The sequence below is a fragment of the Eucyclogobius newberryi genome, unplaced genomic scaffold (assembly GCF_026437365.1).
Source record: "Eucyclogobius newberryi isolate DKJ021-1_F unplaced genomic scaffold, fEucNew1.0.hap1 SCAF_18, whole genome shotgun sequence".
Lineage (NCBI taxonomy): Eukaryota > Metazoa > Chordata > Actinopteri > Gobiiformes > Gobiidae > Eucyclogobius > Eucyclogobius newberryi.
Window position 1 is genome coordinate 8478105 of NW_027315812.1, and position 16065 is coordinate 8494169.

The 16065-nt window shown below is 43.0% G+C and overlaps 1 protein-coding gene across 1 annotated transcript in view; it reads left to right on the top strand.

The window, feature by feature from the left end:
• Window positions 1-957: 957 nt before the first annotated feature.
• LOC140364937 (uncharacterized) overlaps window positions 958-16065 on the top strand; it is a 143803-nt gene continuing 128695 nt past the window's right edge. Inside the window, exons 1-2 of the mRNA XM_072451316.1 lie at window positions 958-1261; window positions 7567-7653. Of these exons, the coding sequence (XP_072307417.1) occupies window positions 958-1261; window positions 7567-7653 (391 nt within the window). The remainder of the gene's footprint in view (window positions 1262-7566; window positions 7654-16065) is intronic.

The following is a 16065-nucleotide window of genomic DNA, read 5'->3' on the forward strand; positions in this document are numbered from 1 at the left end:
CCCTCCTCCTCCTTCCTTCTCCTCCTCCTCTTCTCCCTCCTCCGGAGTCTATGGGAGTTTTTATTTATTTATAGGAGATCTTCTACTGAAGGTGTTTTTCAGACTTCCTATAAGTGATCTGTTCTTCTGTATCTACCTCTGTATCTACCTGCGTTGCACCAATGAAATTTCCCCATGTGGGACAATAAAGGAATATCTTATCTTATCTTATCTTATCTGCTCGTCTTCCTCCTCTTCCTCTTCTTCCTCCTCCTCCTCCTCTCCCTCCTCCTCCTCCTCTTCTTCCTCCTCCTCCTCTTCCTCCTCTGCACAGACCCAGGTTCAGTGGAATCTCGGCCACATACATATAAATATAAATCTGGCAGTGTTTGGCAGGTGTTTTGGCAGGAGCGCGGGTTGTTTGGCAGGAGCGCAGAATGCGATCCTCGTCCGGGTCAACCGTCACCTGAAGCAGAGAGCCCGGTCCATCATCCAGTTTGTCTGCCGACGTTTTCAGAGCAACTGGAGAACTAGAACCTGTGTTTCTGCTGTGGATTCAGAGCGAGGAAAATGAGAACGAGACGATCACGATGGAAGGACAGAATTCATACGTACGGCGAGATCTTTTGACTTTAAACATGAAGCAAACACATGGAATAACTCATATTGTGTGGTGGTAATCATTATGAGCAGATATATTTACTATTGAACCACAAACATTCAGCTCCACGTGGTCGAAATAGGAACTTTTCACTTACAATTCCAGCCAAAAGCCTCTCCCAATTTATAAATACTGCATTCTCCAAACTCTGTGTAACTCCTACTTGTAATAAACAATCTGAGCAAACATAAATCTCACATGTCGTTGAAGTGAAAATGAAAGAATTTTTGGACGAACGAGTAACAAAACACAATGAGACTTATTCAATCGTAATCCGACTACGACACTCGCTTCTGCTCAGACTCTGACGTAAAACGATGACGAGCAGCTCAGCAAAACCCATCGTCCGATCTCTTCACGCCACGTTTCTCTTGCTCGAAGCGTCGCCACGTTCGCCGCTCGAGGCCGACGTCTGCACCTGCTCCGTGTGTCTTCATTTAACGGCCGTAAACGCTCTTGAACACGAGTCTCTTTGTTGCCGGGGGAGTCGGCGACGAATGATGATCGCCGCGACTTCGGAACGACCTCAATTACAAACCCGTCGAAAGCGCGCGTCGTTTTTGCACGATTTTGCTCCGAGGAATCCGTCCAAAAGCGTTTGTGACTCGCACATTTTCACGGGTACAAACTGTCACAACTCTACATGTCGTTTACTCAGAGAAGCACATCAGGCCCAGTTCTTTTCGAAAGGTTTAGTTCCTAGTGTTTTCTCAGACCTGCACAAACGTTGTGCCACTTTCCCCGGCGATCTTTCACGGTGTCACCGACTGCACGGCCTCGTTCCAGCAGCAAAATGTTGTTTATTTGACGACGATCGGCCTCATATTCAGATGAGAGCATGTTTGGAACTAGTATAGCAATTGTTTAGTCCTATTTAAGTCTTGATTTAGGCTTATTTTACCGGTACACTAAGAATTATCCTGTTTTATTCTCGTTTTGGATCTGACTGTACTTGGAAGGCAAAATAGTTTCAATTTCAACTGCTCTTTACAATAAATGTCACTTGAAATAGCTTGATTTGACACTATTTTGAGAGCTAAAGAGTGAACGTCGATGTCAATGCGGCCGACACACACCACGAAGTCAAGCTCATTCTTACAAAAGTCATTAACTACAAACAGGAAGTGAATTTATAAACAGGAAGTGCAATTGTATAGCTGAAAAATGTGCTATTTTGTTATTTTTTGGGGGTGAACTTCAAAATATATTCATCTTAACTGCATTAGTTAGTTCAACGAGTCGTCCTACCAGTAGGGGGGTGCTTTAAGCTTAAATGACCTATAGTTGTTCAAAAGGTTTATACATTTCAGCGTGTTTCTTAGGTGTTGTTGTTGTTGTTTTCTTTAAATAACTGACTTTATTAGTGTGTTTGTCTCTGGTGTAGCTGTGTAAAGTGTCGCTGACAGAGCCGCTGCCATAGTTCAAGGACCCAGGGATTTTATGATTAAGAGCGAGACGACAGAGGAGGCTTTGAGGACGAGGTAAAGGTCTGAGCGCGAGGGGCCCCTGATGTCACCAGGAGCCTCTGATGTCACCACCGAACGCAGCTGGCTCTGTGGAACCTGCAATTATGTTCTGCAGAAAAAACGAGCGCTCGTGTCGTGTCGTTGCCTCGTTTAACTCCTTTAAACGTTCATGTCGTGTGTTCTTTCCACTTTAGGTCCAAGAAATACTCCCACATTTATTCCCAGAAAGAGAAACAGAAAGGATCGTTTTGCCCATTAAAGTTTTTTTACATTTGAAGTCAGACTTTACTCCATATTTATGTGTAAAACTACTGGTGTTAAAGTTTATTCCTCCAGAGTGATGAATGCATTAATAACCAGCAGTGACCAAGCAGATAATGTTGTATTTCTAGAGCTATTTTGTCTATTTTTCATTCATGTGTTTTGAGTACTTTTGAGCGTGATCCCAAATTCTGTTCTGCTTTACTGACTTTTTGAGCTTTTAAGCATCAAAAACATAGGAGTAGTATTTTGTGTACATTTGTTTGCTTAATCTTTTTCTCCAGAGCTCAAAACTCTCTCGTCGTTAGAGTTTACACAGTTCTGCCTGGAAAGTTCCATAAAAAAGTAAAAATGCTGAGAGCTTCGCCCTCGTTCACGGTCCTCACGAGCTTCGCCCTCGTTCAAGGTCTTCACGAGCTTCGCCCTCGTTCACGGTCTTCACGAGCTTCGCCCTCGTTCATGGTCTTCACGAGCTTCACCCTCGTTCACGAGCTTCACCAGCTTCACCCTCGTTCACGGTCTTCACGAGCTTCACCCTCGTTCACGTTCTTCACGAGCTTCACCCTCGTTCACGTTCTTCACGAGCTTCACCCTCGTTCACGATCTTCACGAGCTTCACCAGCTTCACCCTCGTTCACGGTCTTCACGAGCTTCGCCCTCGTTCATGGTCTTCACGAGCTTCGCCCTCGTTAATGGTCTTCACGAGCTTCGCCCTCGTTCACAGTCTTCACGAGCTTCGCCCTCGTTCACGTTCTTCACGAGCTTCACCCTCGTTCACGTTCTTCACGAGCTTCACCCTCGTTCACGATCTTCACGAGCTTCACCAGCTTCACCCTCGTTCACGGTCTTCACGAGCTTCGCCCTCGTTCATGGTCTTCACGAGCTTCGCCCTCGTTAATGGTCTTCACGAGCTTCGCCCTCGTTCACAGTCTTCACGAGCTTCGCCCTCGTTCACGGCCTTCACGAGCTTCACCCTCGTTCACGATCTTCACGAGCTTCACCCTCGTTCACGTTCTTCACGAGCTTCACCCTCGTTCACGGCCTTCACGAGCTTCGCCCTCGTTCACGTTCTTCACGAGCTTCGCCCTCGTTCACGTTCTTCACGAGCTTCACCCTCGTTCACGTTCTTCATGAGCTTCACCCTCGTTCACGGCCTTCACGAGCTTCGCCCTCGTTCACGTTCTTCACGAGCTTCGCCCTCGTTCACGATCTTCACGAGCTTCGCCCTCGTTCACGTTCTTCACGAGCTTCACCCTCGTTCACGATCTTCACGAGCTTCACCAGCTTCACCCTCGTTCACGGTCTTCACGAGCTTCGCCCTCGTTCACGGCCTTCACGAGCTTCACCCTCGTTCACGATCTTCACGAGCTTCACCCTCGTTCACGTTCTTCACGAGCTTCACCCTCGTTCACGGCCTTCACGAGCTTCGCCCTCGTTCACGTTCTTCACGAGCTTCGCCCTCGTTCACGTTCTTCACGAGCTTCACCCTCGTTCACGTTCTTCATGAGCTTCACCCTCGTTCACGGCCTTCACGAGCTTCGCCCTCGTTCACGTTCTTCACGAGCTTCGCCCTCGTTCACGATCTTCACGAGCTTCGCCCTCGTTCACGTTCTTCACGAGCTTCGCCCTCGTTCACGTTCTTCACGAGCTTCGCCCTCGTTCACGATCTTCACGAGCTTCGCCCTCGTTCACGGCCTTCACGAGCTTCGCCCTCGTTCACGGTCTTCACGAGCTTCACCCTCGTTCACGATCTTCACGAGCTTCACCCTCGTTCACGATCTTCACGAGCTTCACCCTCGTTCACGTTCTTCACGAGCTTCACCCTCGTTCACGGCCTTCACGAGCTTCACCCTCGTTCACGGCCTTCACGAGCTTCGCCCTCGTTCACGTTCTTCACGAGCTTCGCGCTTGAATTCCCATGACCACACGAGGGACCGAGTGGCCAATGACGTAACGCAATCGTCCATTTAAAGTGGAACTAACGCTTGGCTGAGGAGTTTCCAAGTGTCTGACTGAATTGTGCGAGCAAGCGAGGTAAAAGACGTTGGCAGATAAAGCAGAAGAAATGGGGCAAAATTGTTGCCGTGTCGTAGATGGTTTTAATTGTACGGGGTGTTGATCGGTCATGTAATAAGCCACAGCGTCGCATCATTTGGGAAACATGTGAAATGAAGCTTCAGTGTTTAGTTTCATTGAATGATGTCGCTGCAGTTAAAAAAGGGCGGGATAACGTTATATTACTGCATTATTTTGCCACCCAGAAAATCCCATCCCTGTTTAGTGCTTAGAGTTAGATCTGCCATTTGCAATTAAAAACTGGAAAAATTGAAAGACGTGTGCAAAAAGAATGCACAACAAAACATCAAAAACAATCTCACAAACAAACAATGGACATAAGTTATAAAACACTAAAACTACCAAGAAACATTTGACAAAATAAAATTATTAAATTAATTAAATTAATTAAATTAATTAAATTAATTAAATTAATTAAATTAATTAAATTAATTAAATTAATTAAATTAATTAAATTAATTAAATTAATTAAATTAATTAAATTAATTAAATTAATTAAATTAATTAAATTAATCATGCTTGGGAATTATAGCTTGCATTTTGGAGAATTGGTTGATACATTTTAGCATAGTAGTGAGGAAGTGGGACTAAAAACGTAGAGAAAAAAACCCACTTAATTTAAAGAAAAATTCATCGGTCCAAACCCATTGATGGGCAAACCTGGTTCTTCTCCTAAATGTGTTGGAAAGCGTCCAAAACGTTTCCTAGCGTTGCGCGTAAGTTACATGAGATCTGTGCGTACATGGAGCTGCTGTTCTGACCAAAGTTGGTATTTCCCTGCACTGCCCAGAGGGAAAATGGCAAATGACAAACTCTGAGGCAGGAAACTTGTGAGGCCAAATGTGTTTTGACGTGAAAAATGAAAGTTATTCATGATATTTTGTGGAATAAATTGCTCTGAATTCACTGTGTACAAGTAAGACGTGCCTTGGACTACAGCCTGATCATCATTAGCACACAGAGTTCTGCCCGTCTTGACCTCTCATCAGTTATAAGTGACTCAATTTACAAGCCTTCTGTTGATTATAACAAATTCACAAATCATAATATACTCGATTGCTGTTTATTGTAAAAACATCTTTTGTGCAATCAAATACGGGTTTAAGAACTCACTGATCACTTCTTCTGCTAAAGACACATTTTAATCATCATCTCTGAATAAATCCAATGAAAACATTTTCATTTTGCTGCACGGAGCCAGCGAAAACAAGGCCCGTGATTCGCTGTGAGAGAATGAGACAAAGGAAAGGAGTATTTCTGAGTGAGAGTTTGCATCTGCGTCTGGAAAAACCAACTCGTGATTGATGCTCGTGTTGTGGGATCCAAGCTGAGCCTCTCGTACGGAAAAATCAGCCTTATTTATGATCTGGGGAGTATCGAAGCGAGAGACACAGGGCTGTCCCAGAATCACATGGTCCAACAAGACGTTTGGACAAGGAACGGTCCAACTCGTCCCAATCCCTCCACCTGGGACCACAACGAGCTCCCCGAAGTCTCTGATCTTACTCACATCTGAAGTCCAAAGCGGATTACACGATGCAAAGTTTGGATTTTGAATGATGGTGTGAAGGAGACGGCCAGATTGAAGTGACACGAGCTTGGCTAGAGCGAAGGAAAAACGGGAAAGTAAAAGTTCAGTTCGTTGTAGGTATTTCGCTTTCTCAAAATGTGTCCTCTGCATTTGACCTGTCCGTCACTGCTGCTCGGCCCCAGCTCCAGATCTTAACGTGGATTCATGATCAGGAGCGTCTTTAGCTGAAGGATTACCGTATTTTCCGGACTAAAAGTTGAAAAAACCTATTTTCATAGTTTTGGCCGGGGTGCGACTTATACTTATGTTTATACTTATATCCTTTACTTATAAGTCGCTCCGGAGTATAAGTATACGTGATGCAACTTATACAGGTTTTTTTTCTTCTCTATTATGCATGTTTTGGCTGGTGCGACTTATACTCCGGAGCGACTTATAGTCCAGAAAATACAGTAAACGCTTGGAGCTGGGAAATGTTTCGAAGAATGAATTATAATATGGTACTTATGGTACTTTTGAAGGTGTGCAAAATTAGAATGTGATCTATTTTGTCTGTAATAAAACTGCAAAAGAGAAGATTTCCGTATTTCCGGAGTATAAGCCAAAAAATGCATAATAGAGAAGAAAAAAACATACATAAGTCGCACTGGAGTAAACTGTGAAAATAACAAATAGTATAACATATAAGTCGCTCCGGAGTACAAGTATAAGTATAAAAGTATAAATATAAGTATAAGTCGCACCCCGGCTAAAACTGTGAAAAAAGGTGCAACTTATAGTCTGGAAAATACGGTAGATGAAAAAATGTATTGAACCCGTCTTGCAATCTGGACATTATCGGTGGAAACTTCAAAAACAGTGTCCAGATGAAAAGCTTTCATCATTGACAAGTCCTGGAGCGATTACGTGTTGTGTTTATAACAATCTTGCGCTGGTTTCTTTCAACTACGAGGATCAAATGGACTTTTATGAACGTTTGTGGTTAGTTTAACAGTCTTTTCACATTTTTTGCAACACTTGAGCCTCCACCATTCGCAGGCCCATTCGAGCACATTTCTCATGCATCGTCGTGTTGTTTTGTTGCTATGCCGCGGCCCTTCTGCAGTGCATGTCTTGGATTGATGGGCAAACCTGGTTCTTCTCCTAAATGTGTTGGAAAGCGTCCAAAACATTTCCTAGCGTTGCGCGTAGGTTACATGAGATCTGTGCGTACATGGAGCTGCTGTCGACCAATGTTGGTATTTCCCTGCACTGCCCAGAGGGAAAATGGCAAATGACAAACTCTGAGGCAGGAAACTCGTGAGGCCAAATGTGTTTTGACGTGAAAAATGCTAAATAAATTGCTCTAAATTCACTTTGTACAAGTGAGACGTGCCTTGGACTGCAGCATGAACTAATGGTGTCTATTAAGTATGCATAACTGTCTTCATCATTAGCACATAGAGTTCTGCCCGTCTTGACCTCCAGTTCGGCTCCTCTCCTCCTCTTTAGTCACTCGTACTTTCTCCTCGTCATAAAACACGAACATTTACAAGGACAAAACCGAGAATTCCCATTAAAAAAGTCTGCGATGTTGCGTTTCTTGGGTGAAGGTTCTGCCACCTGCTTGTCTCTAGCGGATGTGGCTTTGTCTGGAATGTTCTGCAGAATAACTTTGAACGGGAACAATCTGTGTCAAGGTGAGATTGTCTGTTTTTTTCTTTTTAGCAAACCAGAAAAGTCACACTGGGCACCGTAAAACGCCAGGATCCAAACGTTTCTGGCTCGTTTCTTGCGAGGCGTTAGCTTGGATGTGAACAGGGGAAGTGTTTTGGGCGCGGTCGCTAAAGTAATTCAAACTGAACTTCTTGATTGCTGCGCGTTGGTGTGGATGTTTCACACACTAATGAGACTGTTCAGAGCAGGAAGAAGGAAGAGAAATAAACTACAATCAAACAGACCGTATTACACTTTATATTAGTAAAATATAAAGGATTCAGTGGTACAATTTCTAACAGTGCATCGTTATGTTTGCATGAACTTAGAGGGAATGATCATTAAAGAGTTTAGTGATGTGTCCTATCACCTGTTCGCTGACGATATTCAGCTCTATTGCTCTTTTAAACCTTCTGAGATCCAGAAGCTGAACTCCTTGGTCAGTTGTTTAGTGCAAATTAAACAATGGCTGAGTCAAAACTCCTTGCAGCTAAACGCTGACAAAACAGAAACTCTGATTATTGCCCCTGATGATGCCATTCCAGGGATAAACCAGTACTTGGGTGTTTTAGGCCAGACTGCTAAACCAAGTCTTAGAAACTTGGGTGTTGTCTTTGACAAAGACATGTCTTTAGAGCACCACTCTAAACTGTTGACGAGGAACTGTTTCTTTCAGTTGAGGAAAATCTCTAAACTCAGGAAAATGGTGTCTCAAAATGACCTGGAAGTTGTAATTCATGCATTTGTGTCTTCACGTTTAGACTATTGTAATAGTTTGTTTTCCTGTCTTAACAAGAAGGAACTCTCTCGTCTGCAGCTGGTCCAGAACTCTGCAGCGAGGATCTTAACCCGCACAAATAGAAGGGCCCACATTTCACCCATTCTTAAAGCCCTTCACTGGAGCCGGTCTCCTACCGGATACAGTTTAAAATTCTTGTTTTAACTTTTAGAGCTTTAAATGGTCAGGTCCCATCGTACATCAGCGATCTAATCAAACCGTACACTCCCTCTCGCTCACTAAGGTCCTTGGATCAGAAACTGTTGCTGGTTCCTCGCACCCGTTTTCGGACCAGAGGAGACCGATCCTTCCAGGCTGTTGCCCCCAGACTCTGGAACGATCTTCCGTTCTCCCTACGGTCACTGGACTCAGTTACTGCTTTTAAGGGTCAGCTTAAAACCTTTTTATTTAGTCAAGCCTTTTAAATGCACTTGTTTTACGGACTGATTTTACTGTATATTGTTGTATATGTATTGTTCACTGTAAGTTTTTTGTGTTTTTATTGTTTTATTCTGTGTTTTGTGAAGCACTTTGTGACCTCTGTCTGTGAAAGGTGCTATATAAATAAAATTTACTTACTTACTTACTTAGATCAGAGTCAAGACCCAAGTCAAAGACAAGAAAGTATGAGTCAAGACCCAAGTCAAAGACAAGAACGTATGTTCCGCCGCCCCTGCGTTGCTTTAAGTGCCAGCGCTTTGGGCATATTGCAGCGGTCTGTAGAGGGAAGCAAAGATGTGGTAAATGTGCAGGAGACCACGAGTATGGGAAGTGTGACGTGGGTGCAAAACTGAAGTGCTGTAACTGTGGGGAAGAACATAGCTCTGCCTACGGGGGATGCAGGTTTAGCAAAAGAGCTGCTGAGGTGCAGAAAATAAAGGTCTCTCAAGGTATATCCTATGCAGATGCAGTCAAGAAAGTTTCAAGTAACGAGTTTAGAGTAAATACAGAGAGAGGAGCCAGCGCTGCTCCCAGCCAGGGCGAAATGAGAAAGGCCAGCGTGGCTCCCAAGAAGTGTGAAGGTTTCAAGAGTGGAGGTCCCAAGTGTGCAGGTTCCAGAATTAATGAGAATACCCTGGTTGTGGATAGAGAGGATTTTGTACTCTTTATGGTGGATGTTGTAAACTGTGCTGCTCAGACTCAAAGCAGAACTGAAAGGATCAGGATCATTGCTAAAGCTGCAGGGAGATTCCTTGGAACAAAGGAGCTTGATTGGGCAGATATAGAAAACAGGCTAAAGGCGCTAAATGGGAGTCGGAGTGATGGGGGTCTGCTTGTGGGGAGTCAGAGTGATCAGAGTGACGAGATGGGGGTGGGGGTGGTCTCCTGTCCTCGCCCAGTCTCGTAGACGCACGGCTACCAAGCAGCGACATCAGTGGACATATTAAAGCCTATAGAATGAAGCCTAAAGAATAAAGCTGTACGGTGGAAGCACCGAACGTCAAAGAAGGAGAGGAAGATGAAGAAGAGTCTCCCTGGAATAAAGCCGGTTGGTCTCTGAAACAACAACAACTATTCTAGTCACAAAGACATATCATGACCTCATGGGCTTTGTAACACCAAAGCAATGGAAGGAGTACTTTTACGGACTACGACAGAGTCTGAGGACTACGACAAAGTCTGAGGAATAAAGTCTGGCGGTAATGCAACACTTGGATGCCAACCGCCATAAAACAACAACAACAACAACAACAACAACGGACTACGACAGAGTCTGAGGACTACGACAAAGTCTGAGGAATAAAGTCTGGCGGTAATGCAACACTTGGATGCCAACCGCCATAAAACAACAACAACAACAACAACAACAACTATTCTAGTCACAAAGACATATCATGACCTCATGGGCTTTGTAACACCAAAGCAATGGAAGGAGTACTTTTACGGACTACGACAGTCTGAGGACTACAAAAAGTCTGAGGAATAAAGTCTGGCGGTAATGTAACACTTGGATGCCAACCGCCATAAAACAACAACAACAACAACAACAAGTACGTATGAGTCAAGACCCAAGTCAAAGACAAGAACGTATGAGTCAAGACCCAAGTCAAAGACAAGAACGTTTGAGTCAAGACCCAAGTCAAAGACAAGAACGTATGAGTCAAGACCCAAGTCAAAGACAAGAAGGTATGAGTCAAGACCCAAGTCAAAGACAAGAAGGTATGAGTCAAGACCCAAGTCAAAGACAAGAAGGTATGAGTCAAGACCCAAGTCAAAGACAAGAACGTATGAGTCAAGACCCAAGTCAAAGACAAGTACGTATGAGTCAAGACCCAAGTCAAAGACAAGAACGTATGAGTCAAGACCCAAGTCAAAGACAAGAACGTATGAGTCAAGACCCAAGTCAAAGACAAGAACGTATGAGTCAAGACCCAAGTCAAAGACAAGAACGTATGAGTCAAGACCCAAGTCAAAGACAAGAACGTATGAGTCAAGACCCAAGTCAAAGACAAGAACGTATGAGTCAAGACCCAAGTCAAAGACAAGAACGTATGAGTCAAGACCCAAGTCAAAGACAAGAACGTATGAGTCAAGACCCAAGTCAAAGACAAGTACGTATGAGTCAAGTCCCAAGTCAAAGACAAGAACGTATGAGTCAAGACCCAAGTCAAAGACAAGTACGTATGAGTCAAGACCCAAGTCAAAGACAAGAACGTATGAGTCAAGACCCAAGTCAAAGACAAGTACGTATGAGTCAAGTCCCAAGTCTCTTTTCAAGCCGAATATAAGTAAATTAAGTTATACTTTCAAAATGTCAAACAAAATCAGCCTTAAAGAGAAAAGATCTTTCTGAAATGTCATCGAGCTCAAGTCCGAGTCGTTCACCGAGTCACTGACCTTTGAGTCCAGGTCCAATCCCAGGTCGTTGTCCATTTGATAAAATAGTGACTCAAGTCCAAACTTCAAAGTCCACACCACGTTTGAGCAGCAGTTACATTTTAACTCAGCGACGTGTTTGACGTGTCGTGGACGTGGACGTTTGTCTGAGCGTCTCTCGCATTGTCTTTATCTGATCTGATGTAGAAATGAGTATATTTATCTTCATTTGAGCAAAGACACAGTAGTAACAATCTGGTAAAGGGGGTTCTACTTCTGTGGACAAAACCACGTACCACCTCGTTATTAGAACCATGTTTCAGGAGGTGGACGACTGCTCTTTTCTTCCAGTTAAAACACCACCAATAAAAGAACAGTGGAAAACAGATTCCAAACAAAGTAAACGGTTGAAAGTTGTCCGGCATTATTGGATATTCGAGTGTGTTTTTGAAGACGGCGGTCGAGAAGCGCAGGATTGACTTGCTTTTCTTGGCAGCGTTTTGACAGAATGTGAGAAAATCCCGTGAATGGCTCCGGTCTGAGGCGCTTTGGCCCGGAGCCCGAAGTATAAACTGTGTATTTACTCAACGTGTTTTCTTAAAGGTCAGCGAAGGCATCGGCGCAGCGGGCAATAACACCTGCACATACGACATCAAACGCACACGCAGCAATCTGTCAAAAGGCGCTAGTCGGTGCGCTAAACGTCGACAGATGTGCGACTTTTATCGAGATTGACGTGTAGTTCTTAGATGCATTTCCTTTTTAGCCATTAAGAGCGCTACATTAACAAGTTAAAGGGCACATATCATGCAAAATGTACTTTTTGAGCTTTTAACCCTGTTCTAACATCGTCCCCTCATAAAAAACATACTGTATTTTACCGGAGTATAAGTTGCACCAGCCAAAAATGCATAATAAAGAAGAAAAAAACATATATAAGTCGCACTGGAGTATAAGTCGCATTTTTGGGGAAATGTATTTATCTAAAAAAAGAATTAAATAACAGATGAGAGAACATGGTGAATAGGTGTACGTATGCTAACGCTAACAGCTTCAGCTACATGAGGCACAGACAGAACTGTGGTAAGTGTCTGGTATGTTAACGTAACATATTAACAGTTATTCAGATAACTATAGCATAAAGAACATGCTAACAAGTTTAGCAAAGCATCAGTTTTACCCCAAATCACTAAATCCATTGAATTCTTCTTCCTCTGTGTCACTTCTAAACAACTCCACAAACTCTTGTGGTTGTCCGTGTGAAAATAACAAACAAAATTACATAAAAATGTTTTAATAATATCACATATAAGTCGCTCTGGAGTATAAGTCGCACCCCGGCCAAAACTATGAAAAAAGGTGCGGCTTATAGTCCTGAAAATACGGTACCTGGAGTAGCATTTAACCTCACTCGCGCTAGTTTGATGAATCCTGGTCAGAAAATCCTCTCCCTTAAAATACAAGTTTCCTCTCCACAGATCTGATTCGTAACTTGGCTTGACGGCATGACACACGCAAAATGTGATAAACTGAACCTTTAATTTATCTTCTGTTAAACTGAAAACCTGTAATAATCTTAAAGTTCTCGTGTCAATCACACTTTATACTACTTCATACATTGTGCATCTCATTGTTCACACTGGCATTACGTCAGATGCCCTCCCTGACCCTCTCAATACAGCCACAATAAAACCTGTCTGCTTGAATAACTAATGAGCGAATAATAAATGATAAGAAACAGATGCAGCAAAGTATCAGCTGCAGCGGAATTCACGCCGAGATTAGACATCATCAAGACAAATACAACCGACATTCTTTTCAGCTCCTGGCTTTTCTTTGACTGAAATTTCGGTTCAACTGTGTCCGGTATTTTCCAGAGCAGGAGCTGTGGAAAGGCCGCGGCGCAGAGGGAGTTTGGGGCTAATTTTAATGAAGTCAAATGACGGCGGCGCGTTTTGCTTGGAGAGTAAACGGCGTTCGCGAGCAGCAGGACCGTAATGGAACGCGGTCGGGGAGGATCTCGCTCTGGAGCCAGACATTGTTCATTCACGCGGCGCTCGGAGCAGCTGTGGACACGAGGAAAGTTACTGCTGCTGAGAAACGTGAGGCGAAACGTGAGGTAGCGACAGGAGCGAGAGAGAAACATGGCACTGCAGGTGAAGAACAGCTAATACTGCGCTTAAAGACACTTCTTCTGATGTTTCAATGGCGAGGACCACATACGAGAAACATGAACAACACAAATGAACAGAAATGGATGCGGTTTTGGGGCTTCTGTAGGCTCCCGGGCCTCGATACCTCCATCTACAACATAAATTAGAATGATAATTAGAAGAGGGTCGGAGGGAGGGGCACGAAGTCACGAACGCTGATGTGTGTGACCTGGATGCTTGAATAGTGTAGCTGCATGAAGGGGCGTGACAGGGGTGTGGTCCTGCTCCCGAACTTAAGATAACAAACTTATCTTCATTCACTCACACGAATGTAACAATAATTATGTCATGCTTTTATATAATTAAGTAAAGTCTAAATGTGTTTCAATAGCACATTTAAAAACAACTGCAGTTTAATGTGTAAAATTGCCAAAACTATACTTATTTTGGACATCAAAATCTGAAAAAGCTCCAGGTTTAAACTTCTTCCAAACTTCCATTTTTTGTCATATTTGATTTTGGATATCTTATTTAGCATTTGCTAAAATCTTACTAAAAATTGATATTGAAAAAACAATTGCCTAATTGTTTGGAATAAAAAAAAAAAATCAGGTTTGGAAATATATATCAATCTTTTTAGGTAAAAGAGTGTAACATTCTATACTTTAATGGGAGATTTAGTTTTTTTCCACGTGTCAAAATGGCATTTAACGTTACAATGTCAAGAACCATTTTCTCAGAATTGATCCATTTATAGATTGATGGATAAATCTGTTGCAAATTGGGCCATTTTATTAAAACATTTCAAACCTTTTGTTTTGCCGTGTCGTGTCTTCCCTTAAGAGTCAAATACACTTATAGAATGAGTCTATACAGTCTCAAAAGTAACTTGGATCTAGCACTCTGGCCTCACAGCAAGAAGGTTTATTTTCCTGAACACTCATTTAAGAAATAATGTATTTTTATAAGTTTTGACATATTTGGCCCCCTGCATCATTCCCCGGTGGCTCGTAAAGTCTGAACACGTCCAAACGAGAGGAACCACTCAAGCAAACGCAGCATTTCTTTCGTGTTGTAATATTTTGGCCGGTCACATTGTCCTGACACATCACAGTCCAGTGGATTCACATTCGGTCACTTTACAACAGTCCTCCCCGTGAAGAGACCACACCCTCGTTTGGATTTCACCGCATTACGTCGTCTCCAAACTCAAGCGCTTTTCCCACGACGAGATGTTTATTTACCGTATTTTCCGTATTTTAAGTTGCATAGTTTTGGCCGGGGTGCGACTTATACTCCAGAGCGACATGTGATATTATTTGTTATCTTCACACTGACGACCACAAGAGGGCGCTCTAGGCTCTAAGCGACGCAGAAGAAGAATCTGCACTTCCTCTGGAGTTTGTGGAGTTGTTTAGAAGTGACACAGAGGAAGAAGAATTCAATGGATTTAGTGATTTGGGGTAAAACTGATGCTTTGGTAAACTTGTTAGCATGTTCTTTATGCTATAGTTATCTGAATAACTGTTCATATGTTACGTTAACATACCAGACACTTACCACAGTTCTGTCTGTGCCTCATGTAGCTGAAGGTGTTAGCGTTAGCATACGTACATGCGACTTATATATGCTTTTTCTTCTCTATTGTGCATTTTTTGACTGGTCCAGTGTAGTGTCTGTCAGTGTGATGTCTTCTGCGACTATGAAACACACTCATAAGTACTGAATAATTATATATATGTAAAGTCAAATTGTATAGAAATCATGTTAAAATGGAATACAAATTATGTCAAAAATAAACAGTTGTATTTTGATAATCGTTCTCGTACAGACGCTTTAACTGGGATTGTAAAAAGAAACGAAAACCAGACACTATTCGATACTTAAACTAATATCAAAAGTAGACACTCATTTGAGTGAGTATCGATACTAAAAGAAACAGTTGAACAGGAAATTCTGACTTTTGTGAGTTTTACCAGAACTAGTAAAAGACCACAATGTTTAATAAAGACAGTATCATTTGTATTGAAGATGTCAGAAGCTCATCGTGGCGTCGAAATCGATATCGAGACTCGAGGAAACGCCCTAGTATCAAAATCGAGCTTGACATTTTAGTATCTCGACAACACAATCCAAAACACACACAACATTCTATAACAGTTATTATTACAATGATTAAATCCAAATATCAAAAAGAAAGAACAACAACAGTAGAAATCACATGACTTTTACTGCAAACCGTAAACTATCGTACATATTCTGCTGTTTTAAAATGACAGAAGCGCCGCGTTTGAACTGTGAACGTTCAGAAAAGAAGCCTGATCGACCTTTTTTGTCCGAATCGTGACGTGGTTAGCGGCGCTCGTCTCCTCTCACGCCGACCCGGCCTCGCTCGGCGACCCGGCCTCGCTCCCGTCACTCACTCCAGAGCTAAACACTCGACTTAGCTCAGGCTTTTTCTCCGTGAAATCCGCTCCTTTTGTTCCATTCTCGGGGGAAACTTCACGCCGGAGCGACCCCTCGACCACCACACTGGCCTGGATTATAAAGGAGACGCGCTGAAGGGCTGAAGCTACGGCGTAGTCATGGAAACGCCAACGATACAACAGAAGCGTTTACAGAAATAATGGCACGAAACATTGAGATTG